Source organism: Vitis vinifera, chromosome 16 (assembly GCF_030704535.1).
Source record: "Vitis vinifera cultivar Pinot Noir 40024 chromosome 16, ASM3070453v1".
NCBI lineage: Eukaryota > Viridiplantae > Streptophyta > Magnoliopsida > Vitales > Vitaceae > Vitis > Vitis vinifera.
Window position 1 is genome coordinate 19,868,668 of NC_081820.1, and position 26,246 is coordinate 19,894,913.

Genomic DNA, 26,246 nt, shown 5'->3' on the forward strand with positions numbered 1-26,246 from the left:
ACAAGGGAAAGTGAAGGAAAAGAAGAATGACAATGGTGGTGAAGATGATCAAGTTGCCACTACCACTTTAGATTTCCTTATTGTTTATGATAGTGATGTTGTTAATTTTGCTTGCCAGGAAACCAGTTGGGTGATTGACAGTGGTGCCTCCATCCATGCTACACTTCGGAAGGATTTCTTTACATCCTACACATCCGGTGATTTTGGAAGTGTTAGGATGGGTAATGATGGCTCAGCTAAAGCCATTGGTATGGGAGATGTACGTTTGGAGACTAGTAATGGTACTATGTTGACTTTGAAGAATGTTAAACACATTCCGGATATTCGCATGAATTTAATCTCCACAGGAAAGCTTGATGATGAAGGGTTCTGCAACACCTTCCGTGATAGTCAGTGGAATCTCACTAGAGGTTCTATGGTGATAGCAAAAGGAAATAAGAGTTCCTCATTGTATTTGATGCAGGCAAGGGTAATTGATTCCAATATCAATGCAGTGGATGATGATAGTACATTTGAGCTTTGGCACAACAGACTTGGTCACATGAGTGAGAAGGGCTTGATGATTTTGGCTAAGAAGAATCTTCTTTCTGGTATGAAGAAGGGATCTTTGAAGAGGTGTGCTCATTGCTTAGCAGGAAAGCGGACCAGAGTTGCATTCAAAACACTTCACCATACAAGGAAGCCAGATATGCTTGATTTAGTGTATTCTGATGTGTGTGGCCCTATGAAAACAAAAACACTTGGTGAATCTCTATATTTTGTGACTTTTATAGATGATCATTCAAGAAAGATTTGAGTTTATACCTTGAAAACAAAAGACCAAGTGTTAGACGTGTTTAAGCAGTTTCATGCGCTTGTTGAAAGACAATCTGGTGAAAAGTTGAAATGTATCCGGATTGATAATGGGGGTGAGTATTCTGGTCCTTTTGATGAGTATTGTAGACAACATGGTATTCGACATCAAAAGACACCTCCTAAGACTCCTTAGTTGAATGGGTTGGCTGAGAGAATGAATAAGACACTGGTTGAAAGAGTAAGATGCTTACTTTCGCAGTCACAGTTGCCAAGATCTTTTTGGGGTGAGGCTTTGAATATTGTTGTACATGTTCTCAATCTTACACCATGTGTTCCTTTAGAATTTGATGTTCCGGATAGAATTTGGTCAAATAATGAAATCTCTTATGATCACTTGCGTGTTTTTGGATGCAAGGATTTTGTGCATATTCCCAAATATGAGAGATCTAAGCTTGATGCTAAGACAAGACCTTGTGTATTTATTGGCTATGATCAGGATGAGCTTGGTTACAGGTTTTATGATCCGGTGCAGAAAAAACTTGTAAGAAGCCGAGATGTTGTGTTTATGGAAGACCATACTATACAGGATATTGAGAAGACTAATCCAATGGAGTCTCAGCATAGTGGTGATTTGATTGATTTAGATCCAGCCCCTCTGAAAAATCTTCCTACACAGGTTGAAGATGAAGCACATGATGACCAACATGACATGGGTGATGTTGAAACACCCACACAAGTTGAGGTGGATGATGATGTTCATGAGTAGTCACCAGAAGTAGAGACTCCATCAGATATTCCACTTAGAAGGTCTACCAGAGACCGACATCCTTCCACACGATATTCTGTTGATGACTATGTATTACTAACTGACGGGGGAGAACTTGAAAGTTATGTGGAAGCCATGGAAGATGAAAATAAGATGAAGTGGGTTGATGCTATGCAAGATGAGATGGAATCATTGCATGAGAACCATTATTTTGAGCTTGTCAAGTTGCCAAAGGGAAAAAGAGCTTTGAAGAACAGGTGGGTTTACAGAGTGAAGCAAGAAGAACACACTTCACAACCTCGTTACAAAGCTAGATTGATCGTCAAAGGGTTCAATCAAAAGAAAGGTATTGATTTTGATGAGATTTTTTCTCCTGTTGTTAAGATGTCATCTATTCGTGTGGTTTTGGGCTTGGCAGCTAGTCTTGATTTGGAGATTCAGCAGATGGATGTTAAGACTGCATTTCTCCATGGTAATTTAGACAAAGAAATTTATATGGAACAACCAGAGGGTTTCGTACTAAAAGGGAAATAGGATTATGTGTGTAAGCTGAAGAAATGTCTTTATGGCTTGAAGCAAGCACCGAGGTAGTGGTATAAGAAGTTTGAGTCAGTTATGGGAGAGCAAGGCTACCGAAAAACTACTTCTGACCATTGTGTATTTGTGCAGAAATTCTCTGATGATGATTTTGTTATATTGTTGCTCTATGTTGATGATATCTTGATTGTTGGCAGGAATGTTTCAAGAATTGATAACTTGAAGAAGCAGTTAAGCAAATCCTTTGCCATGAAGGATTTAGGGCCAGTAAAGAGAATTCTTGGCATCAGAATTGAGCGGGATAGAGCATTTAAGAAGCTATGTATGTTACAAGAGCAATATATTGAAAAGATGCTTGCAAGGCTTAACATGAGCAAAGCCAAAGTGGTTAGTTCTCCCCTAGCTAGTCACTTTAAGCTAAGCAGCAGACATAACCCTTCTATAGATAAGGAGAAGGAAGACATGAGAAGAGTTTCGTATGCCTCAGCAGTAGGAAGTTTGATGTATGTCATGGTATGTACTAGACCAGACATAGCTTATGCAATTGGTGTTGTCATCCGTTTTTTATCGAATCCAGGAAGACATCATTGGGAAGCAGTCAAGTGGATTATGAGATATTTACGAGGCACTTCTAAGTTGAAACTCACTTTTGGAGGTGGGAAACCAATACTTGTTGGATACACTGATTCAGACATGGCAGGGGATGTGGATAATAGAAGGTCTACTTTAGGCTATTTGATGACATTCTCAGGAGGTACTGTGTCTTGGCAATCGAGACAACAGAAATGTGTTGCACTTTCTACAACAGAGGCAGAGTACATTGCAGCAGCAGAAGCATGTAATGAGTTGTTGTGGATGAAGTGTTTCATGCAAGAGCTCGGGTTTAAACAACAGCGCTATGTGGTATACTGTGATAACCAAAGTGCTATTCACCTCAGTAAGAATTCTACCTATCATGCAAGATCAAAACACATTGATGTGAGGTATCATTGGATGAGAGATGCTCTCAATGACAACTTGTTTGAAATTGAGAAGATACATACAGATAACAATGGCACGGATATGTTGACAAAGACACTACCAAGGGAAAAGCTTGGAGTTTGTTGTTCCATCGCTGGGATGGTGAGTCCCTCCACATAGTCGGAAAATGGGAGATTTATTGGGTTGGGTTATTTCCTTCTTGTGGAGGAAAGCCTAAAGCCCAAACATTTAAGGCTTCTTAGGCCTTAATGTATAAAAGGGAAGAAGAAACCGTTTTCTCTTTCTCTTCTTCATCTTTCCAGCCTTAGGAGGAGAGTAAGAAGAAAAAGGAAGAGAAAGTTAGAGAGCAAAAAGAAAAAGAGCCACTGAATTTTTGAAGTTAGAGAGAAGAAAAACGCTGATTTCTTTTCTTCTCTTTACTATCCAGATTTCATCAAACGACCGATCCCGCTTCGTGTGTGGTCCGATCGACCTGGAATTTGAAGGAGAGATTTTCAACTCATTGATCTCTAATCTAAATAGTGGATATCGAATTTGGAGTTCCGGAAGGTTGTTGTTTCAGTCCGTGAACAATGCGTCTTTGTTGTTGAATTTCTTCTCACCCGGGCAATTCTGATCTTCAGCTTTGATCGAGATTAATCCGTGGTCTGATCAAGATGATTTTTGGTTAGCACGTTCTTAACTCATTGATCTTCATTTTGATAGTGGAGATTGGATTTGGTGTTTGGAACAGTGGTGATTTGTGTTTGGGAACAGTGACTTTGTTTTGGTGAGATCTCTCCATTGTTTTATGCAAGTTGTTTCGTATTTGCCAAGACTAATTGTCTTGAGATATGACTGATGTAAACCTCTAGTTTCATCTAGAAAGAATTGTGTAACCCATTGATTATATTAGTGGAGGGTTTAAGTGACCTAAGGGTCCCGTGGTTTTTACTTCTCACATTTGGGAAGGTTTTCCACGCTAAAAATTGTTGGTGTTCATATTCTTGTTGCATTGAGTGAATTGTTGTTACTCTATTAAATTGATTCCTATTAGGTTCTCACAAGAGGGGATAAAATCTGGTTGTGTATTGTTTGCGTTTATCCCATCACTTGAATGATCCCATTTAACCAAAGCCTACTCGAGTAGTAAGCCGTTATAAATAGATGATTGTTATGCGCTAGTTGACCATTACACGCCATTAGTGGGTTGGCGTTACAAGTTTAAATGCGAATACAAAGAAGGGTCATAATGACTAAAAAAATGTTACAAAATTCAATCTATATAATAGCAAAATGACAAGAATTGAAGGTATGAACAACTAGTCCCTCAAAATTTAGTCCACCAAATCCTGTAAGCTAACTTAGCCATCAGAAAGGTCTGCTCAGAGCACATTTGGACATATCTTTTTTGCAAGATAATAAGAAGTAGGAGGCATTGGGGTAGCTTCCTTGAGGGTTAATATTGAACAAGAACTAACATGTAGATATCATTTGTACAAAGTATGAAGAGCCTTTTATAGACTTCACATAAATGACTTCCATTACTCATATTTAAGCTGAGTAAATGGAAGTTCATAAGTGAAATTTAATGGTGGTCATTCACCACCTCATCCGCAAGCGGACAATTACTATATTAACGTCTTCTTAAAACCTTATGGAAAAAACCTAACAAAAAAAAAAAAAAAACTATTATTATAATTCTTTAAGCTACTTTAGTCTATTAGAATTGTCTCATTAAGACCTTTGTTAATAAAACCAAGTAAGACAAACCCTTGTTAGTTAATTGCAATCGTCAATTCTTCTTTTATCGACAATGAGATAGTCATGATTAGGGCATCTCTCACTTTTGGTTCAAGTCTCTTGTTGGATACATGTTTGGTATCATCAGAGTTGGACTCCATAGACCAAGTGAAGTCTAGGGATAAAATGGTGGATCAGTTCGTGTTTGGTGCGGCAAAGAGGGGTAGGGATGATTTAGATTGATTAGTGTAATGAAAATGGAATCATATTTAGGGCTTTTGATTTTTTTTTTTCTCTATTTAAGGTTTGATTTGGGAAGTACATGAGATTTAAATTTAGCATGTCAGGTTGAGGGCAATTTTGATCAATTAGTGTAATGAAAATGGAATCACATTTGGGGCTTTAGATTTTTTCGTTTTGATTTGGAAAGTGCATGAAATTTAAATTCGGCATTTTAGATTTAAGGCTTTGGATTTTTTTTCCCTCCCCTTTTGATATGTGAATTGCAAGGTATAGGGTTTGATTTGGAAATTTAAGGTTTGATTTGTTAGTATTTTAATTAATGTTTTGGGAATATTATTAATAGATTTAAAAAAGATATTAATTAACATTGGTTGTAAAAAAAATTATCATTTAATATTATTTAGTAATTTTAATTATTTATAATATAAGATTAATTAAAATTACACATTTAATACAAAATATGAATTACAATTATATTTAATTAATATTAATTAGGTGAAAGTATATAAAAATGAGAAGAAATTTTAGTATTATTAGTAAGATGATATGATAAAATAAGGTAAGATATAATTATAAAGGTATTTTAGAAAGTGCACAAAAATTTAAAAATAAATTTTAGGAAGCACAAAAAGATTTAAAAAAAATTAGAATTTTAGATTCATATTTTTTATTTTCATTTAAGGTTTGATTTAAAAATATTTAACTATTCTAATTAATGATATTTTGATGTTAATTATGATTAATATATTTAATAAAAATAAATTATAAAATAAATTATGGATAAAATTTTCATTAGAATTAAGGATATTTTAGATATTTTTACTAAATTTAATTAGTGATAATTTGATGATAATTAGAATTGGATTATTTTATAGAAAAGTTAAAAACCGTTTTCTAAAATTAGTATTAAACGCACTTTAAAAGCAGTTAAATTTTATTTATTTTATTGGATAAGCGTGTTACATACTTACATTCAATCCAAAAGGTAAAATCAGCAGAGAAGTTGACAAGGCCATAAACTATTTCTAAGCCATGAAATTTTTGACAACGCCAAACAAGGCCTTAGCTCTGGAGGAATCAAAGAGCTCTATCACATGGTAATCTCCCCTCACGAACTCTGCTTCCACCTCTACCCCATTTGCCTTTAACATATCGACGAACTCCACCTGGCGGTCATGCAACAAATCTCCCTCACAGCCCGTCACCAACAACTTCCACCCCACCCGTCCGATCTTTGAACAGTGTTCTGAGGCTTTCTTCGCCATCGGATTGCTATACTCGTGATCACGGTCAACACCCTCGGGCAGTGCTAATTGCCACAGCAGATCAGTAGCACACAGAGACAGTACACCGTCATTTTCCAACCTCAACTCTAACCCAGTTCTCTGGATCCCACCAAAAAATGGATGGTGCAAGATCAACCCTCTGATCTTCAACGGCTCAAGATCTGCAACTGAATCCGCCACACGTATACCCGCGAAGTACACTAGGTTTGCTCCCGCACTGCTACCCATGAGAAAACACCGTGACACTTCAGCATGCTCCGACACCCAAGCCTCTCTGCCTCTCTTGATCCAGTGCAGCGCCTCCACTCCGTCCTCGTAGGCTGCCGGAAGCCGGTGCTCAGGCGCCAGCCTGTACTCCACGGAGACGACGACCGCACCGATCTCCGCCGCCATATGAGCGCAGTGATCATGAAAAACGGTGTCAGCGGCGCTGCAGATCACGAAACCGCTGCCGTGGAAGTAAACGATGAGGGGCAGCTTTCTTGCAGCTCCAGCGGCACCAGGGGAAGTATCCCGTGCTTCCCGGGGCAGGAAAATCCTGACCTAAATGTTCTTATCTGGGTTGATGGTGACATCTTTGGAGCGCACTGGGCAGTGGGTGGTGTGATCAGGTGATGCAGCGGTGGTGGGTAAGGTGATGAGCCTGTTGATGGAGCCGTCGGGGTTGTTGATCATCTTGAGATAGTCATTGAAGTTGACGGTGGGTTTAGGTATTGCAGGATAATCTGACATGCTGATCGTTGTAATATTTGTGGGTAGTCTGGTAATGAGCGAAAGTATAGACTCTTTGGATTATCACTCTATTAGTATTCACATTAAAATAGCAGAGAAATATTTAATAAAAATTATGACATTTCGATGTTAATTATGATTAGTATATTTAATAAAAATAAATTATAATTAATTATCTATAAAATTTTAATTAGGATTAATGACATTTTAAATTTTTGGGATAACCGATTAAAAGGGACAAAAATCCCTCAATATTGCAAAACTAACCCTTTACTTATTTAGGTCTCAAAAATGACCCAATTTGGACAAAAATACCCCTTCACCCCCTCAGTTATCTTTTCAGCCTTTTTTCCCTCCAACTCCAATTTTCTCTTGTGTTGTGTCTCTTCCTTACCCTGCAAACCCATTTGTTCCATCTGTTAACCTGCGAGAAAGAAATCACGAAGGATTTTTCCGTTTATTGCAAGAGAACAAAAAGGCAACACAATACAAAGAAAAAACAGAAAGTAAGTTTCACTGTTTCATTCTTTGATTTTAGTTTTTCGAACTATATATATGAATCTTTATCCATGAAATGAGAAGAAACCCTAAGTGTCTTATTTTGGTTCTTTTTTTTTTTTTTTAATCAAACCCGATTTTTCATCTTTCTAATATTGTGTGTTGATTCAGTTCATGAAAATGGAGGAAGAAAAAAATTCGGTGATGAAAAATACGAAACAAAAAAGGTATAAAATTTTGGGAAAAAAGAGAAGTGAAAGAAAGCCAGGTTTTGAAACCTCGTCATCGTCATCAAAAAATGAGAAGAAATCAACTGATTCAGTAAGCATTAATTTTCTACTTGAAATTTTGATTTTTAATTTTATCATTTTTAATAGATTTTTTTTTTTTTTTTTTTTTTTTTGTGAATTTATTTTTCATGAATTGATAATCTAATTGTTGGAAATTTTCTCAGTGAGGTTATAGTCCAAGGTTTAAAGCAATATTTGAATGATTAGAAAAAACTAAACTTAACTACTATCAAGTTTACCATCAAAAGGTTTTGAAATTTTGTGTAATGAAGTTATTTGTTATGAATTTATAACGTATTTGAATATAATTTTTGTGAAATTATTTTATCCAAATATTTAGAATTTTGATTTAAATATATATGTTAAGAAAAAACTGAACTTAACTGCTATCAAGTTCATTGTCAACAGGTTGCAATTTCAAAATGGTTTTGTTTTGTTTCAAATTTCAATAAAATATAATAGCTTCAATTGCATTAGTAAAATAATATCTTTAGAATATTAGCATTTGACATGACATCCTTAAATAATAGGAAAATAAAGTCTATGTTAAGAAGTAATACAAAATGATGGATTTAACATAGTTGGATAAGTTTGGTAATATAATTTTGCTCAATTTATATTGATATTTTTACAATTTGTTATTATTTTGCAGATTGACATTCCTCCTCCTCTCCTATCTTTTATATCTAAAATATCTAAAGAGGAGTACTTTCCTGGAAAAATTGCATGTTTGTCTCACTTGGTAGCTATTGAAAATATTAAGAAGAAATTGACTGAACCACAATTGGAGATGTTTAGAAAATCATGTTTTGGTCATTTTTTACTCCTTCCCGAACTTAGATTTTCAGCCCAAATTGTTCATCAATTGTTGTTACGTCAATGTGAAACCAAAAAAGACAATGAAATATGGATTTTATTAAAGTCAAAGGGCTTAAGATTTAGTAAAGAAGAGTTTGCATTGATTACGGGCTTGAGTTTTGGTCCTATTACAAAATATGATAAAAAATCATTACGAATAAGGGACACATACTTAAAGGAGAAAACAAGGTGCGTAATGATGAGTTGGAGAAAGTTTTTCTTTCTTTAGGAGAAGAAAAGAAAAAGAAAAAGAAAAAGAAAAATAAAAAAAAAAGAATTTGAAGATGAAGAGGTGATAAAGTTGGCACTTTTGTATTTTTTAGAGCATGTTTTATTTGGGAAAGAAGGAAAAAATTTGATAGATATGGAATGGGTTGCTTTGGTTGATAATTTGGAGGCTTTTAACAAATATCCATGGGGGGGGATTTGTTATGAGAGGACACTATTTGGTTTGCAAAGAGCTTTGGAGAACCGGGTATCCAAATACCAAGATAAAAAAAAAAACAAAGGGAGAAGCTGCAGTTGAAGCATATAGTCTTGTTGGATTTCCATATGCATTCCAGGTTTGGGCATACGAGGCTATTCCACTTATTGGATTGAAATATGCCACTCGTGTATCTGAGAGCTATCCTCGAATATTAAATTGGAGTGCAACAAGTGCTCCAAGGGCTACTGAGGTTGAAAATGTATTTCTAGAGGCTCATGTAAGTAATTCTTTACCTTTAAATTTTAAGAATGCAATTATAAATATTATTGTATTGTTGTTTATTAATAATTCTATTTGATTTGGACTTTGTAGTTAACTTTTCATTCGCTTCTAACACCCACTTTAGAGGAGCAACAACAAGACTATTACAAGCATGTAGATAAACAAGGAACTTCAGCAGAAATGTTGCACCAATCAAATGCCTCACAAGATGCCAAGAAGGATGACTTAAGGCATGAAAAAAGCTCATCTGACACTGTTGCATATGTTGCTGCTGCTACTGCTGCAATGGCAGAAGAAACAACAAATGATGCAGTCACCCCATCAATAGAGGTAACTTAACCTAAACTTAGCCATCATAAATAATGCATGCATGCATGTTTTTTTTTTTTTTGGTACTTTATTTAATATAAGATGTTCATTCCATAATTAACATGTGGAACCTGACCTTAACTATAAATAAACTTATAGGAAGTTAAGTTTGTAGGGATCATGAAAAAACCTAAATTTAACAAGTGTGTTATTTCAAAGTGAACAAACTTGTCATAATATATATATATATATATATATATATATATATATATATATATATATATATATATAAATATTGTAAGTGTTAAATTTTTATTTCATTTATGTGCAATATGTGCAGAAATTATGGATGGAGTTTGTGAAATTCAGACAAAGCTCAGAGTTAAATTTCAATCATCTAAAGAAAGAAATTGAAGGACTCAACTTGAAGATGGATGAATTGAAACAACTTTTATTAGAAGTTAGTGACATGTTTACTTGTTTAAATTTTCTAATACTTCAATGTTTTGACATTTGTGTTTTCTCATATTTATTATTATTGGGTGGTGTATTGATTACTACTCAAAAACCACATATTTTAGATACTAACTTTCATGAGTTTCACACCTTTTGAGTAGTAATTATGCCTAATATGCCCAAGTAATACATTACTACCCTTGCAAGAGATTCTAATGGTTCTTTGTTGAGTTTTGGAGATATTTTAAGGTGATTTTTGAAGCATGGAGTGACAAATGGAAAATGGAATGGAAGAGGATACATAATGTGGATGAAGAGGAAGAGGAAATGCACTTGGACCAAGCTTTGGAGCTTAATTGAAGGTGGTGGAGATGGATTAAACATGAACAAATGAGAGAATTTGCAAAAAGGAACCGGAATAGCATGATTTTCGATTTCGCATGACCATGCGAAATTTTCGCACAGTCATGCGAAATGAAACAGAGAGAGTATGGCTGCAGCATATGAGGAAATTGTGAAGAAGTGATTTCGCATGACCATGCGAAATTTTCGCACAGTCATGCGAAACGCTCCAGAAGAACGAAATTCCAGCTGATTGATTCTTCATTTCGCACCATCATGCGAGATCACTAGGGGCTCGTGCGAAAGTGCATTCTCTCCAGATTCCTTGATGAAGAAGCGTCCGGAAGACCTCTAAAATGTTGCCAAGTGTCCTTTTTACCTTGGCCTATAAATAGAAACGGGATTTTCTCATTTAAGGACTTTTGATTCATTTTCTAATTGTAATAACTTTTCATACTTCTTCTCTCTATATACAATTCTCCACTTTCTTTCAGTTTCTTTTATTTTCTCGGTAGCCAAACATGTCTTGTGAGATCAAATCTCCAAGCATGAGTGGCTAAATCTCGTTTTTCTTGGAGGAGGGAGGATCTAGAGGCAAGATCTATGGTGAATTAGAGAATTGAGCTTGAATTGCTAAGGTAATTTGATCCAATTGATTGATTAATTGAAATTTGGGGATTTTTCTCTTCAAATTGTCTTGGATGATTACTACAATGCAAACTAGGTAGATTCATCAAATTCTTAATGCTAGATTTGATGAGATTGAATAGTTGCATTGTGTGAATCATTGGAAGATAATTTAAGATGAATTGAATATATGATTCAAATTGATCTCTTAGATTAGATTACCTAATTTGAAGAGAAATTAGATCTAGATCTAAAGCTAAATCAAAAATCGGTTTAGATGAAAATTTAGGTTTTCAATCTAACTTGATGAAAATTAGATCTTAACACCCATTCACCATGGAAATTGCTCTCTAGAAAATCCTAACTCCGAGAATCTCACCTCTTATAAATTTTCTTCTCTTTTAAACTTCATTTTCAATTCAATTTGAATACATTGTTAATTTGGAAGTTTATCATGCAATTTCAAGTTGATTTCACTTTTTCACAATCATTTCTTATCATCTCATTCAAGCCTTAATCACCAAGAATAATCCATCCTTGTGGACGATACCTAAAAACCACTATGCTACAGTAGTTTGTACTAAAGCCAATTTTTGATCGGGTACAAATTGCTATAGAAGAGTGAATTAGGTTATAAATTTTGTTTTGATCCAACAAACGACAAAATCTGAGCGATCAAAAATGGCGCCGTTGCCGGGGATGGTGCCAAGGTGATTGAGGCATTTTCTTTGGTGAGGATTAGCCCTTGTGATCCACATCACAAGATTGGTGAAGTTCTCTTTACCAATTCTCCACTTTCATCTTATTTTTCTTCCAGATTTCATTTTTCTTCTTCTTTTTCTCTTTTGTTTTTTTTTTTGTTGTGTTTTGGTTTTCCTCTGTTTGCTGTGTAGGTGAACCCTTGTATGCTCCATTGGGAACGAAATTCTAAGGGAAGGTTGGAAAGAACTAATTCATCTGCTCAAGTGCTGAATATTGGAACTGCTACAAATACAATGGAACCTCAAGGTGAAGATCAACTAAGTCAACATGGTCCAAATGAAGAAAATTTCCATTTGTATCGATCTATGAGGGACCATATGCATCCACCAAGAATGAGTGCACCATCATGCATTGTTCCTCCTAGTGAGCAAATGATCATCCGTCCTTACTTGGTGCCACTTCTTCCTCAATTCCATGGAATGGAGAATGAGAATCCTTACACTCACATAAAGGATTTTGAAGAAGTATGTCATACTTTTCAAGAAGGGGCTGCATCAATTGATCTTATGAGGCTTAAATTGTTTCCTTTCACTCTCAAGGACAAGGCAAAAGTGTGGTTGAATTCTTTGAGACCACGAAGTATCCGCTCATGGCCTGAACTACAAGCTGAATTTTTGAAGAAATTTTTTCCAGCTCATCGTACCAGTGGACTGAAGAGACAAATTTCCAATTTTGTGGCCATGGAGAATGAAAAATTTTATGCTTGTTGGGAGAGATATATGGAGGCTGTCAATGCTTGTCCTCATCATGGTTTTGACACTTGGATGTTGGTAAGCTATTTTTATGAAGGTATGTCATCGGCTATGAAACAATTGCTAGAAACCATGTGTGGAGGAGACTTTATGAGCAAAAGTCCTGATGAAGCTTTGGATTTTCTAAACTATGTGGCTGAAATATCTAGATCATGGGATGAACCTCATGGAAAAGACTCCAGCAAAGTCAAGCCCCAAAACAATGCTAAAGGAGGAATGTACACTTTGAATGAGGATGTAGATGTGCAAGTGAAAATGGCAACCCTATCAAGGAGATTAGAAGAACTTGAAGCAAGAGGAGCTAATGAAATCAAAGTGGTTAATGATGTTCCAATGCAAATTGCTCAATGCTCCATATGTCAATCAGGTGAACATCTAGTGAGCGAATGCCCCACCATACCAGCTGTTAGAGAAATGTTTATGGAGCAAGCTAATGTTGTTGGATTTGTTAAACACTCCAACAGTTCTCCATTTTCAAACACTTATAATCCGGGGTGGAGGAATCATCCAAATCTATCTTGGAAGAGTGGACAAGGACAATTTTCTTCTAACATGCAAACTTCTCAACCTCAAGCTTCACCGGTAGAACAAGCTATAGTGAATTTGAGTAAAGTGATGGGTGACTTCATTGGAGATCAAAAGAGTATCAATACTCAATTAAATCAAAGGATGGATCATGTGGAGACATCTTTCAATCAGAAATTTGATAGCTTGCAAACCAATCTCACACAAAAATTTGATAATATGCAGCTTGCTATTTCCAAACTCACAAGTATGCATACGGTGCAAGAGAAAGGAAAATTCCCTTCACAACCCCAACAAAATCCAAGGGGAGTTCATGAAATCGGAGAAAAAAATGAAAATTCGGCCAAGGTAGATGAAGTGAAGGCAATCATTACCTTAAGAGGTGGCAAACAAGTTGATCAACCTATGCCAAAACCAAAAGAAAATAAAGGAGGAGAACAAGAAGAAAATGTGAAAGAACAAGAAAAAGAGAAAGAGGTGAATGAAGATGATGGACCAAAGCAAGATGAGATTGTCAATGAAGAGGTTAAGAAGAAAGATAAGCTCTTATCTCCACCTTTTCCAAAAGCTCTTCAATCAAGGAAGGTGGTAAATAATGCAACTGAGATTTTTGAAGTTCTCAAGCAAGTCAAAGTTAACATACCACTCCTAGACATGATCAAGCAAGTTCCTCCCTATGCCAAGTTCCTTAAAGATTTATGTACAATGAAGAGGGGGCTGAACATCAACAAGAAAGCTTTCTTAACTGAACAAGTTAGTGCAATCATCCAATGTAAGACTCCAATCAAATATAAAGATCCAGGGTGTCCTACCATTTCGGTGAATATTGGAGATACATATGTAGAGAAAGCTCTTCTTGACTTGGGTGCAAGTGTAAATCTTCTTCCCTATTCGGTGTACAAGCAATTGGGGCTAGGGGAACTCAAGCCTACTTCTATCACATTATCTTTGGCTGATAGGTCAATTAAAATTCCAAGAGGAATGATTGAAGACGTATTGGTTCAAGTGGATAAGTTTTACTATCCGGTTGATTTTATTGTTCTTGATACGGAGCCAACAGCAAGAGAACCTAATCATGTTCCAATCATTCTTGGAAGACCTTTCTTAGCCACAGCAAATGCTTTAATAAATTGCCGGAATGGGGTAATGCAACTCACTTTTGGGAATATGACTCTTGAGCTGAATATTTTTCATCTATGCAAAAGACATCCAAATCAAGATGAGGATGAACAAGAAGAGGCTTGCTTGATTGATACTCTTATAGAAGAACATGTGGAAGGAATAAGAGAGGAAGAGATGGAGAAGGCTTATGAAGAATTTGAAGAAATTGAGCAAGAAGAAAAAATTGAGGGAGCTAATGAAATTGCCTCCATGAATCATCCTATGCAATGGAAAGCAAAAGAAAAGCCTTTACCTCTAACCAATGATGAAGAAGAAAAGAAGGAAGAATCACCTAAGCTTGATCTCAAGCCATTGCCAAGTGATTTAAAATATGCATACCTTGAGGAAGATAAGTTTCCGGTGGTGATCTCTTCAAAATTATCATACCAACAAGAAACTAGCTTGTTGGAAGTTCTAAGAAAATGCAAGGAAGCTATTGGTTGGTCCATTTCTGATCTTAAGGGGATAAGTCCTTTGGTATGCACTCACCACATTTATTTGGAGGAAAATGCTAAGCCAATTCGTCAACCTCAAAGGCGATTGAATCCTCACATGCAAGAAGTTGTTCGAAATGAGGTACTTAAGCTGTTACAAGCTGGAATTATCTACTCTATTTCGGATAGCACTTGGGTGAGTCCTACTCAAGTTGTACCTAAAAAGTCGGGAGTAACCGTGGTACAAAATGAAAAGGGAGAATCTATTCCCACAAGATTGACCACCGGATGGAGGGTGTGTATTGACTATCGAAAGCTGAATGCTGTCACAAGAAAGGATCATTTTCCTCTTCCATTCATGGACCAAGTATTGGAGAGGGTTTCTGGACATCCTTATTATTGTTTTCTTGATGGTTACTCTGGTTATTTTCAGATTGAGATTGCCTTGGAAGATCAAGAGAAGACAACATTTACTTGCCCTTTTGGTACCTATGCATATAGGAGAATGCCATTTGGTTTATGCAATGCTCCCGCAACTTTTCAAAGATGCATGCTAAGTATCTTTAGTGACATGGTGGAGAGAATCATGGAAGTTTTCATGGACGACCTTACCATCTATGGTGAGGATTTTGGAGATTGTCTCTCAAATTTGGAAAAAATACTTCAAAGGTGCATTGAGAAAAATTTAGTGCTGAATTGGGAGAAATGCCATTTTATGGTAGAAAAAGGCATTGTCTTAGGTCATGTTATCTCAAGGAAAGGGATTGAAGTGGATAAAGCAAAGATTGAGATAATTGTGAATCTACCACCACCAACAAATGTTAAAGAAGTTAGACAATTCCTTGGTCATGCAGGTTTTTATAGACGTTTCATCAAGGATTTCTCTAAGCTAGCAAGACCTATGTGTGCCTTACTTGCTAAGGATGCCAAATTCAAATGGGATCAAAATTGTCAACATTGCTTTGAAGAGCTGAAGAGACTATTGACTACTGCACCTATAGTGAGAAGACCAAATTGGGACCTGCCTTTTGAAGTTATGTGTGATGCAAGTGATCAAGCAATGGGAGCAATTCTAGGGCAAAGAGATGAGGGGAAACCTTATGTTATCTACTATGCAAGTAAAACTCTTAATGAGGCACAAAAGAACTACACCACCACTGAAAAAGAGTTGCTTGCGGTTGTCTTTGCATTAGACAAGTTTAGAGCATATCTTGTTGGAGCTCCTATAGTGATCTTCACCGACCATTCAGCTTTGAAATATTTAGTCAACAAGAAAGACTCTAAAGCAAGGCTAATTCGTTGGATCCTACTTCTTCAAGAATTCAATCTTGAAATAAAGGATAAGAAAGGTGTAGAGAATGTGGTAGCTGACCATCTATCCCGAATTTCTGTGGAACACATTCCGGAAAGCCCCCCCATCAATGAAGAATTTCCTGATGATGCTCTTTTGAAAGTAGACACCAATCCATGGTATGCTCATATTGCAAATTATCTAGTCACTAGAGAACTACCTAAGGAATGGACTATTCAAGAGAGAAGATTTTTCTTATCCAAGGTGCATGCATACTATTGGGAAGAACCATTTTTGTACAAGTATTGTGCTGATCAACTCATTAGGAAGTGTGTACCAGAAGAAGAACAACAAGGAATTCTTATGCAATGCCATGCTTATGCTTGTGGAGGCCATTTCTCCACTCAAAAGACAGCTTTGAAGGTTCTCCAATCAGGTTTTTATTGGCCTACTGTATTTAAAGATGCACATGAAGTTTGTAAGTCTTGTGACAAGTGTCAAAGGCTTGGGAAATTGACAAAGCGACACATGATGCCACTTAATCCCATATTGGTAGTGGAATTATTTGATATATGGGGGATTGATTTCATGGGACCGTTTCCACTCTCTTTTGGATACTCCTATATCCTGGTAGGAGTTGACTATGTGTCAAAATGGGTAGAAGCAATAGCTTGTAAGCATAATGATCACAAAGTCGTTGTTAAATTTCTCAAGGAAAATATATTCACAAGGTTTGGGGTGCCAAAGGCCATTATTAGTGATGGGGGTACTCACTTTTGCAACAAGATATTCAACAACTTTCTCGCTAGATATGGAGTGAAACACAAAGTAGCCACACCTTACCATCCACAAACAAGCGGACAAGTGGAGTTAGCTAACCGTGAAATCAAGAGCATCCTGATGAAAGTGGTGAATGCAAACCGCAAGGATTGGGCATTAAGACTTCATGATGCACTTTGGGCTTACCGAACTGCCTACAAAACAATTCTTGGAATGTCACCGTATAGGTTGGTTTTTGGTAAGGCATGTCATCTACCAGTGGAAATGGAGTATAAAGCATGGTGGGCCATAAAGAAATTGAATTTTGATATGCAAAGAGCTGGGTTGAAGAGATTCCTAGATTTGAATGAGTTAGAGGAGATGAGGAACGAAGCCTACATGAATTCAAAAATTTCTAAGGACAAACTCAAGAGATGGCATGATCAAATTGTCCTTAGGAAGGAGTTTCAAGAGGGACAAAAGGTGCTCCTATATGATTCAAAATTGCACATCTTTCCGGGAAAGCTTAAATCTCGATGGAATGGCCCATACTTGGTTCATAAAGCGTATTCGAATGGAGTAGTCGAAATTACTAATCCAAAGAATGGATGTATCTTCAAAGTTAATGGACATCGGCTTAAACCATATATGGAACCTATGGTGCAAGAGAAGGAGGAGCTGTACCTTCTTGATCCTTCCATAAATTGAGCATTCCAGGTTTGGTGGGCTTAGTCTTCTAAAAGACTAACTAGCCCAATGATCTTGCAATTCTTTTTCTTTGATTTTTTTGTTTTGTTTTGCTTGTATGTTGCTAGATTTTTTTTAGTCATTATGAATTATCCCTTTTCAATCATATCAGTTGTGTTTTGAAGGATTTTCCGGATGGATGGAATGCATGAGGCAAAGGGAGAAGGAGTTTTAATAGCCCAACACCAGTGTGCATGATCATGCAAAAACAAAGGAGTCTTCATGCAAAAACAGGGGAGTCTTCATGCCAAAAACAAGGGAGTCTTCATGCAAAAACAAGGGAATCTTCATGCCAAAAACAGGGGAGTCTTCATGCCAAAACAGGGGACTTCTCATAGCTTTGGAAATGTGCAAAACGAGTCTCTGTCCCAGTTCGCATTATCATGCGAAATTCTCGCATGACTGTGCGAAAATGATAAGGGAAGTGCAAAATTTTTTAACCCTCTGGACTATTTCGCATAACTATGCGAACATTTCGCATGACTATGCGAAATCCAGCTTAAGCACTGAGGTAAAATTAACCCTCTGGACCACTTCGCACACTTATGCGAAAATTTCGCATGGTTGTGCCAAAATTTTCTTTAAAAGGAAAAAGACAAAATTGCCCCCAATATAATCCCTGTTTTATTTTGCACGGTTAACTGAAAGTGAGCCTCATGCGAAAACTCTTCGTCTTTGTTAGTCATGCGAAACTGAGGAGGAATACCATCGGTCCTTTTTCCATTTCACCCACTCTCTCTCACACATATCTTCCTTGCCCTAAACCACGTTGAAACATCAGGAATCTGAATACTTTCAGTTCTTGATTTTCGGAGATTTACTCGAACACTCCCGCGATTTCAAGCATTTCAGATGGGAAATCAAAAACTAAAATCATCAGACATTGAGAAAGAATTTGTGGTGATGAATGACGGAAATGGCGAAGACACTGACCCCGAATCACCTCCGGGATTTTCCCTCTCTGAACCTCCCATTTCTGGACATCGAAACCAGAGGAATGTCGCAAGATCTTCAATAGATAAAGGAAAATCAAAGATGGTTGCTACTCCTGGAAAATTACCGGTGAAGAGAACACGAAGCGTCAGAGCTCGAACTCTTTCAAATTTTCCGGCATCCCCTGCTACTCCTTCAGAGCAACATGTTGTAGTTCAATCCACCGTTGCTAAAGCCCCTGCTCCTACTCCGGTTACAAAATCTGCACCTCCACCAAGCCGACCACCTCAGTTTCAATTCACGAAAGCACCGAAGAAGAAATTAGCTACTGGTGCAAGGGAGGACTGCTCAGGTAGAAAATTTCATGAAGAATGGTACTATGATTTCAAGGCTTTTGCTGCATCATCTATTACTAAATTCTCCACGGAGCTTTGTTGTCGATATTTTTTGGAGCCATTCATGGTGCCTAGACCATTCTTCTATCCTCGCATAATTCGGGAATTTTATCGCACCATGACTAGCAGAGGAGTCTACCCACCTTCAGTGATTTATTTCGAAATTGATGGGAAACAAGGTATGCTAAATTCTGAAATGGTAGCAAGAGCTTTGGATATTCCTTTCACACCTCCAAATCCAGCTGAGTTTCAACCTATTACTTGAATTGAGGCTGCTGAGATGGTGCGGATTGTCTCTCAAAATCAATCCATCAACACACATGCAGTGCCGAGGAGAGAAATAGACTCAAAATTTTGGTTCTTAGATCATGTCCTACGCTCCAATGTCTATTCTTGCCAACATGCAATGCAAAGGCGGGAACAAATCCTAGAGGCATTATTCAGAATTATCAGTGGACAATGGTGGACACCTGCTGATTTATTCATGGCTGCCCTGTTCTACTTTGAAGATAAGGTACATCTAAAGCAATTGCAAAGAGCCAAGAAATATCCACTATTCTTCCCGCGCATGTTGGGCACCATATTGGAGTACTATGGCTTCCCTACTGAACCTGATAAAGAAAAGAAACATCATTGTAGGGAAGTCTATACTGTTTCCAGATGGCAAGGTAGTGTGACCAAAACCGAGTCCACTCTCACAAGCGCCTCATTGACTACTGATAATGAACATCATTATGTACCTCCTCCGAATTTGATCCTTGAAGATTTTGGTGATGGAGAAGATACACCCCCAAGACCACCAGCTGCCACCACACCAGGAGCTACTTCTACTCCCCAAAATCCGGATACAGCTGCACATATTTTGGCTAGCCTTTCCTCTACCCCAAACATAGGCCCATCAACTTCTGATGGCTATGTCCATATATCAACTGAAGCATTCAATCAACTTTTAGCTCGCTTGGATATGATTCAAGAAAATCAAGCAAACATCCAGCTCACTCAGCGGCAACTTGTCCAAAGAGTTAATGAACTTACCATGGCTGTCCAGCAATGGAATTCTTCTTCTGAGAAGCCAGCTAGTGTTCATGATGCTCATCCTCTGTCCATCCCACCTACACAACAGACAAATTCTACAACAAGGGAGTCTACAGTGCCCACCACCATTTTGACACCTTCAGAGATCATCCCCTCCCATCCATCTCATGCTTGAGGATAGGGAGTGCCCTCACTTTTCTCCTTGACTTCATTTTTTTTAGTGTTCATTTTTTTTTTATTTTTCTCCGTTCCTAGCACACTTATACTTCTATATTGTTTTGTCACAGTTATAGAAGCTGGAAAACAATGCTTTGCAGGTACTTTTCCCTTCCTTACTTTACATTTTTTTGGTAAACATTGAGGACAATGTTTAGTTTGGTTGGGGGGAGGATAGGAAAGGAAGGACTTTTGGTTTTTTGTTGATTTAGAATTGGTTGTTAGATTTTTTTTTTTTCTTTTCTTTTCGTTTGCTTGTGTATTAACTACTTTTTTTTTTATTGGTAATTTTTTTTTGAGAAGAACATAGCACTTATGATTGATAAATAAGCATACCTAGCTTGAAAGAAGTTGATTTGGAATATCAGCTCATTTGCTTGATCTTAGAAAACTTGTTATGTTGATTGAGTTTGATTTGACTTTGAAGTTTTCATCTTCCCAAGTTTTTTTTTCTAATTGAGTCTTGACACACACTGTGCACTGTAGACCCCTGATATAAGATGAAAGACTAATCTAACCCTAAGACTTGGACCCAATTGTCTTAGCAAGTTGAATCACTTTTAAATTGAGTTAAGACACCTTAAGAAGAGGCCAATGTGCCCAATTCATAAAAAAAAAATTAAAAAAAAAATAAAAACTTGATTGAATAAAAAGGTTGAGTTATGCTTTCCTTGAAACCTGAGCAAGGTCCGAGGGGTATATGGCCCAAAGGTCTTTAAAACCTGGTGCCCTAAGCCATTATGGTTGGGAGCCACCGACCTCAATGCTCGCTACATGGGTGAATAGGTGGAGTATGAGCTCGATTGTAGGTGCTAAGGTATTGGATCCTAAATTGTGGAGTCCGGGGTGAAGTCTGAGGAGTTAGTGGCTGAATTAGTCCTATAAACTTGGTGCCCTATGCCTTATGGTTGGGAGTCATCGATGAATCCCCGCTACATGGACCGTATGCTTGGAGATACCTTTAGCATTGCATTCCTACAATTAGATCTTTCAAAAAAAAAAAAAAAAAAGATAGGTGCGTTCTTGACCTATGAAAGAGTGGTTTTTGTTGCTTAAGATAAATTAGGCATGGTTAGGGGGAGGAATAGTTTTGAATAATATATTAGGGGGCTAGTTTAATTTCACTCAAGACTTGTTTGGAAATATCATTTTGGGGAGTTGAAAATGGATATATCTTTGACACTTTGATTTGCATGATGTCTTTTCTATTAGAGATAGTAAATGAGCTTGAGATTTTGGTGACACCTATGGATGGTGAGGTGTGTTTCATTTATGAGCATTTGTGCTATGGGATTTTCAAACACATTTTCCAAATGAGTTTAGGATTTTCTTTTTGAGTAATTTTCTCTTTCTTTTTGTTATACCATTGCTAAGGGACTAGCAATGTGTTGGTTGGGGGGAATGATTACTACTCAAAAACCACATATTTTAGATACTAACTTTCATGAGTTTCACACCTTTTGAGTAGTAATTATGCCTAATATGCCCAAGTAATACATTACTACCCTTGCAAGAGATTCTAATGGTTCTTTGTTGAGTTTTGGAGATATTTTAAGGTGATTTTTGAAGCATGGAGTGACAAATGGAAAATGGAATGGAGGAGGATACATAATGTGGATGAAGAGGAAGAGGAAATGCACTTGGACCAAGCTTTGGAGCTTAATTGAAGGTGGTGGAGATGGATTAAACATGAACAAATGAGATAATTTGCAAAAAGGAACCGGAATAGCATGATTTTCGATTTCGCATGACCATGCGAAATTTTCGCACAGTCATGCGAAATGAAACAGAGAGAGTATGGCTGCAGCATATGAGGAAATTGTGAAGAAGTGATTTCGCATGACCATGCGAAATTTTCGCACAGTCATGCGAAACGCTCCAGAAGAACGAAATTCCAGCTGATTGATTCTTCATTTCGCACCATCATGCGAGATCACTAGGGGCTCGTGCGAAAGTGCATTCTCTCCAGATTCCTTGATGAAGAAGCATCCGGAAGACCTCTAAAATGTTGCCAAGTGTCCTTTTTACCTTGGCCTATAAATAGAAACGGGATTTTCTCATTTAAGGACTTTTGATTCATTTTCTAATTGTAATAACTTTTCATACTTCTTCTCTCTATATACAATTCTCCACTTTCTTTCAGTTTCTTTTATTTTCTCGGTAGCCACATGTCTTGTGAGATCAAATCTCCAAGCATGAGTAGCTAAATCTCGTTTTTCTTGGAGGAGGGAGGATCTAGAGGCAAGATCTATGGTGAATTAGAGAATTGAGCTTGAATTGCTAAGGTAATTTGATCCAATTGATTGATTAATTGAAATTTGGGGATTTTTCTCTTCAAATTGTCTTGGATGATTACTACAATGCAAACTAGGTAGATTCATCAAATTCTTAATGCTAGATTTGATGAGATTGAATAGTTGCATTGTGTGAATCATTGGAAGATAATTTAAGATGAATTGAATATATGATTCAAATTGATCTCTTAGATTAGATTACCTAATTTGAAGAGAAATTAGATCTAGATCTAAAGCTAAATCAAAAATCGGTTTAGATGAAAATTTAGGTTTTCAATCTAACTTGATGAAAATTAGATCTTAACACCCATTCACCATGGAAATTGCTCTCTAGAAAATCCTAACTCCGAGAATCTCACCTCTTATAAATTTTCTTCTCTTTTAAACTTCATTTTCAATTCAATTTGAATACATTGTTAATTTGGAAGTTTATCATGCAATTTCAAGTTGATTTCACTTTTTCACAATCATTTCTTATCATCTCATTCAAGCCTTAATCACCAAGAATAATCCATCCTTGTGGACGATACCTAAAAACCACTATGCTACAGTAGTTTGTACTAAAGCCAATTTTTGATCGGGTACAAATTGCTATAGAAGAGTGAATTAGGTTATAAATTTTGTTTTGATCCAACAAACGACAAAATCTGAGCGATCATGTATGCAATTTTAGGTTAAGAGTTTGAATGAGGAACATGGTATGCATGACACTAGATTCAGAAAATCTAGTACAAAAGAAAATGATAACAATATGGGCTTTGATTTCCAGACTGGAATTTTTGAGGATGTTACAGATGATGAAGTGGAGAGGAATGACATTCCCATGGATGTGAACATTGATATGGAAGCTTCTAGAAACCTTCAGCTTGCAGAAAAACACATGACTAAAGAGTTGAAAGATGACTACTCTATTGATGATCCAGTTATTGATATTGCCAAGTTGTTTGGTATCCCAACTATGTCGGGCGAGTTTTCAGTATATGTCATACCTCACCATCTATCTCCTGCCATTTTTAAGCGAAGGCGTGAGATTAAAAAGTCTCGTATCTTGCAGCACCCTTTTACAGATCCCACCAAGAGAAAGAAACTAAGAAAAGAGATTGAGAAACCATTAACTTCATTTGATCCTTTGCGTCCAATCTCTGAAGAAGCATTAGAGTCCTTTCAAAAGTGGATGAGTGATGACCAAGGGTAAGTTGTATACATCCATACTTGTAAATTTGTGTTCTTCACAAGTTATAAAATTACTAATGTTTTTTTTTTTTTTTTTTTTATGTCAAAGGTCCACAATTGACATTGACTACATGCATATAGATAAAAAATGGTTTCAATCACTGTCTAATCATGGTTCATGGCTTGCTGACACGGTTTGTAAATGATGCATTTTGTTTTTATTTTTATTTATTATTATGTTCAGCTTACAACCAAATAATATAACTAATTTACTTTATTGTAATTGTTAGCACATTGATGTTGCCTTCTTCTTTTTTCGGAAGCGGCGAATAGAAAATCTTCATCTTTTTTCCCAAAAGTTTACCACAGTGGATACTATGTTTTGGGTATGTGTAGTTTGAATTTTAGTTATCATTTTTAATTTTTTTGTAATAATGAATCTTATGATTTTGGTTATTTATTTATGTATATTAACTTTATTCTATGTAGCAAAATGCTCAAGCAAGATGGATTAAGCATGGCAAGAAGTGGAACCAATTCAAATTACCAGAGAATGACATCCTTATTGATTATGCCAATGGTTTGCAGCCTCTTTATTCTGTCAAATGGCCTGATGTTGACATTGTGTATGTCCCTATCAATGTTCAGGCTAGTCACTGGGTATTAGGAGTTGTCCACCTTCATCGAAGGATTATATACGTATATGACTCATTGATGGGCATCAATAATAATGCAAGATTGCAAGTTGCCATTAAACCATTAGCCAAATTGTTGCCGCATATATTGAATGCAATAGCATATTATGGTTTTCATGGTGACACAAAAGTTAACTACCAGGAATGGGAAATTGAACGGCTGCAAGATATTCCTCAACAGGAAAATGAGTAAGTGATCTTAAATTTACTTTCATAACTTATACACTTAATCTTTAATAATAGCCCTAACATTGATTATCTGTGTACCATGCAGTGGTGATTGTGGCATGTTTGTTATCAAATATGCTGAATACTTAATGCACAACCATCCATTGAAGTCATTAACAAGTGCACGAATGGACTGGTTTCGGGAAAAGATGGCAGCAGAGTTATTTTATATGAAATACTTGCCTATGTAATGAATTCATGTTGATATTTCACATTTTGATAATGTAGTTGGATGGTTTGTTATATGTAATTGGATAGCTTCATATATGTAGTTAGACATTTTGATAAATGTAGTTGGACAGGTTGATATATCTACTTGGATATTTTGATGAATGTTGTTCGATAGTTATGTATACAATTGACCTTTTAAACTAAACTTCAATGTTGTCAAGTTGTTATGTGTACAAACTTGAAGGTAATTAAGTCCACAGTCTTAATAGAACACATGAACTTAACTACTATCAAGTTAACTGTGAACAAACTTGATAGATGTTAAGTCGAAATCTATTCCAGAATAACATATTTAATTTGGACTTAACAGGTATCAAGTTGATCTTCTATAGACTCATAAGAAGTTGTGTCTGCAATTGCCATTTTTACCTGAACTTAACTATTGTTAAGTTATTTTATGAACAAACTTGAAGGTAGTTAAGTTCACAGTCTTCAGACAAAAACTGAACTTAACTATTGTCAAGTTGTTTTATGAACAAACTTGAAGGTAGTTAAGTTCACAGTCTTCAGACAAAACCTGAACTTAACTATTGTTAAGTTATTTTATGAACAAACTTGAAGGTAGTTAAGTTCACAGTCTTCAGACAAAAACTGAACTTAACTATTGTCACGTTGTTTTATGAACAAACTTGAAGGTAGTTAAGTTCACAGTCTTCAGACAAAACCTGAACTTAACTATTGTTAAGTTATTTTATGAACAAACTTGAAGGTAGTTAAGTTCACAGTCTTCAGACAAAAACTGAACTTAACTATTGTCACGTTGTTTTATGAACAAACTTGAAGGTAGTTAAGTTCACAGTCTTCAGACAAAACCTGAACTTAACTGTCCACAGTCTTCAGACAAAACCTGAACTTAACTATTGTCAAGTTATTTTATGAACAAACTTGAAGGTAGTTAAGTCCACAGTCTTCAGACAAAACCTAAACTTAACTATTGTCAAGTTGTTTTATGTATAAACTTGAAGGTAGTTAAGTCCACAGTCTTTAGACAAATCCTGAACTTAACTATTGTCAAGTTGTTTTATGTACCAACTTGAAGGCAGTTAAGTCAACGGTCTTTAGACAAAACTTGAACTTAACCATTGTCAAGTTGTTTTATGTACAAACTTGAAGGTAGTTAAGTCTACAGTCTTCAGACAAAACCTGAACTTAACTATTGTCAAGTTCCTTATCAATAAACGTGAGAACAATTGAGTCCATAGTTTGAGAATAAACATGTAATTTTCATTTATACTTTATACATAACTCATCATAACATATATAGACAAAAGTAACAAACATCTCCATTTATATGGTTATGCAAAAAAAAAGGGATCATTATTACAATATTCATCTATGTGCTTATCCTATCACCTTATACAAAAAAGTAACTTACATTTCTGTTCACATGGGTACCAAAAAAACAAAAAAGCTCACTATTACAATTTTCATTCCATGTAAGTTCATAGAGTGCCAAAGCTATCA

The 26,246-nt window shown here is 36.3% G+C and overlaps 3 protein-coding genes across 3 annotated transcripts; 2 read left to right on the forward strand and 1 right to left on the reverse strand.

Moving 5' to 3' along the window:
* Window positions 1-5,950: 5,950 nt before the first annotated feature.
* On the reverse strand, window positions 5,951-7,252 carry LOC100854535 (probable carboxylesterase 120). The gene has a single exon (XM_059733831.1). It carries the CDS (start codon window positions 6,721-6,723, stop codon window positions 6,070-6,072), a length of 654 nt encoding a protein of 217 aa, XP_059589814.1. The 5' UTR covers window positions 6,724-7,252; the 3' UTR covers window positions 5,951-6,069.
* A 6,134-nt stretch (window positions 7,253-13,386) lies between these two features.
* LOC132255302 (uncharacterized) lies at window positions 13,387-19,175 on the forward strand. The gene is made up of 5 exons (XM_059743385.1): window positions 13,387-13,640; window positions 13,692-14,462; window positions 14,496-15,084; window positions 15,547-17,515; window positions 18,398-19,175. The coding sequence occupies exons 1-5, from the start codon at window positions 13,410-13,412 to the stop codon at window positions 19,173-19,175; spliced, it is 4,338 nt and encodes a 1,445-aa protein (XP_059599368.1). The 5' UTR covers window positions 13,387-13,409.
* A 3,970-nt stretch (window positions 19,176-23,145) lies between these two features.
* On the forward strand, window positions 23,146-24,927 carry LOC104882098 (uncharacterized). Its single transcript, XM_010664032.3, has 5 exons — window positions 23,146-23,646; window positions 23,738-23,822; window positions 23,919-24,014; window positions 24,118-24,512; window positions 24,598-24,927. Exons 1-5 carry the CDS (start codon window positions 23,156-23,158, stop codon window positions 24,740-24,742), a joined length of 1,212 nt encoding a protein of 403 aa, XP_010662334.3. The 5' UTR covers window positions 23,146-23,155; the 3' UTR covers window positions 24,743-24,927.
* Window positions 24,928-26,246: the final 1,319 nt, after the last annotated feature.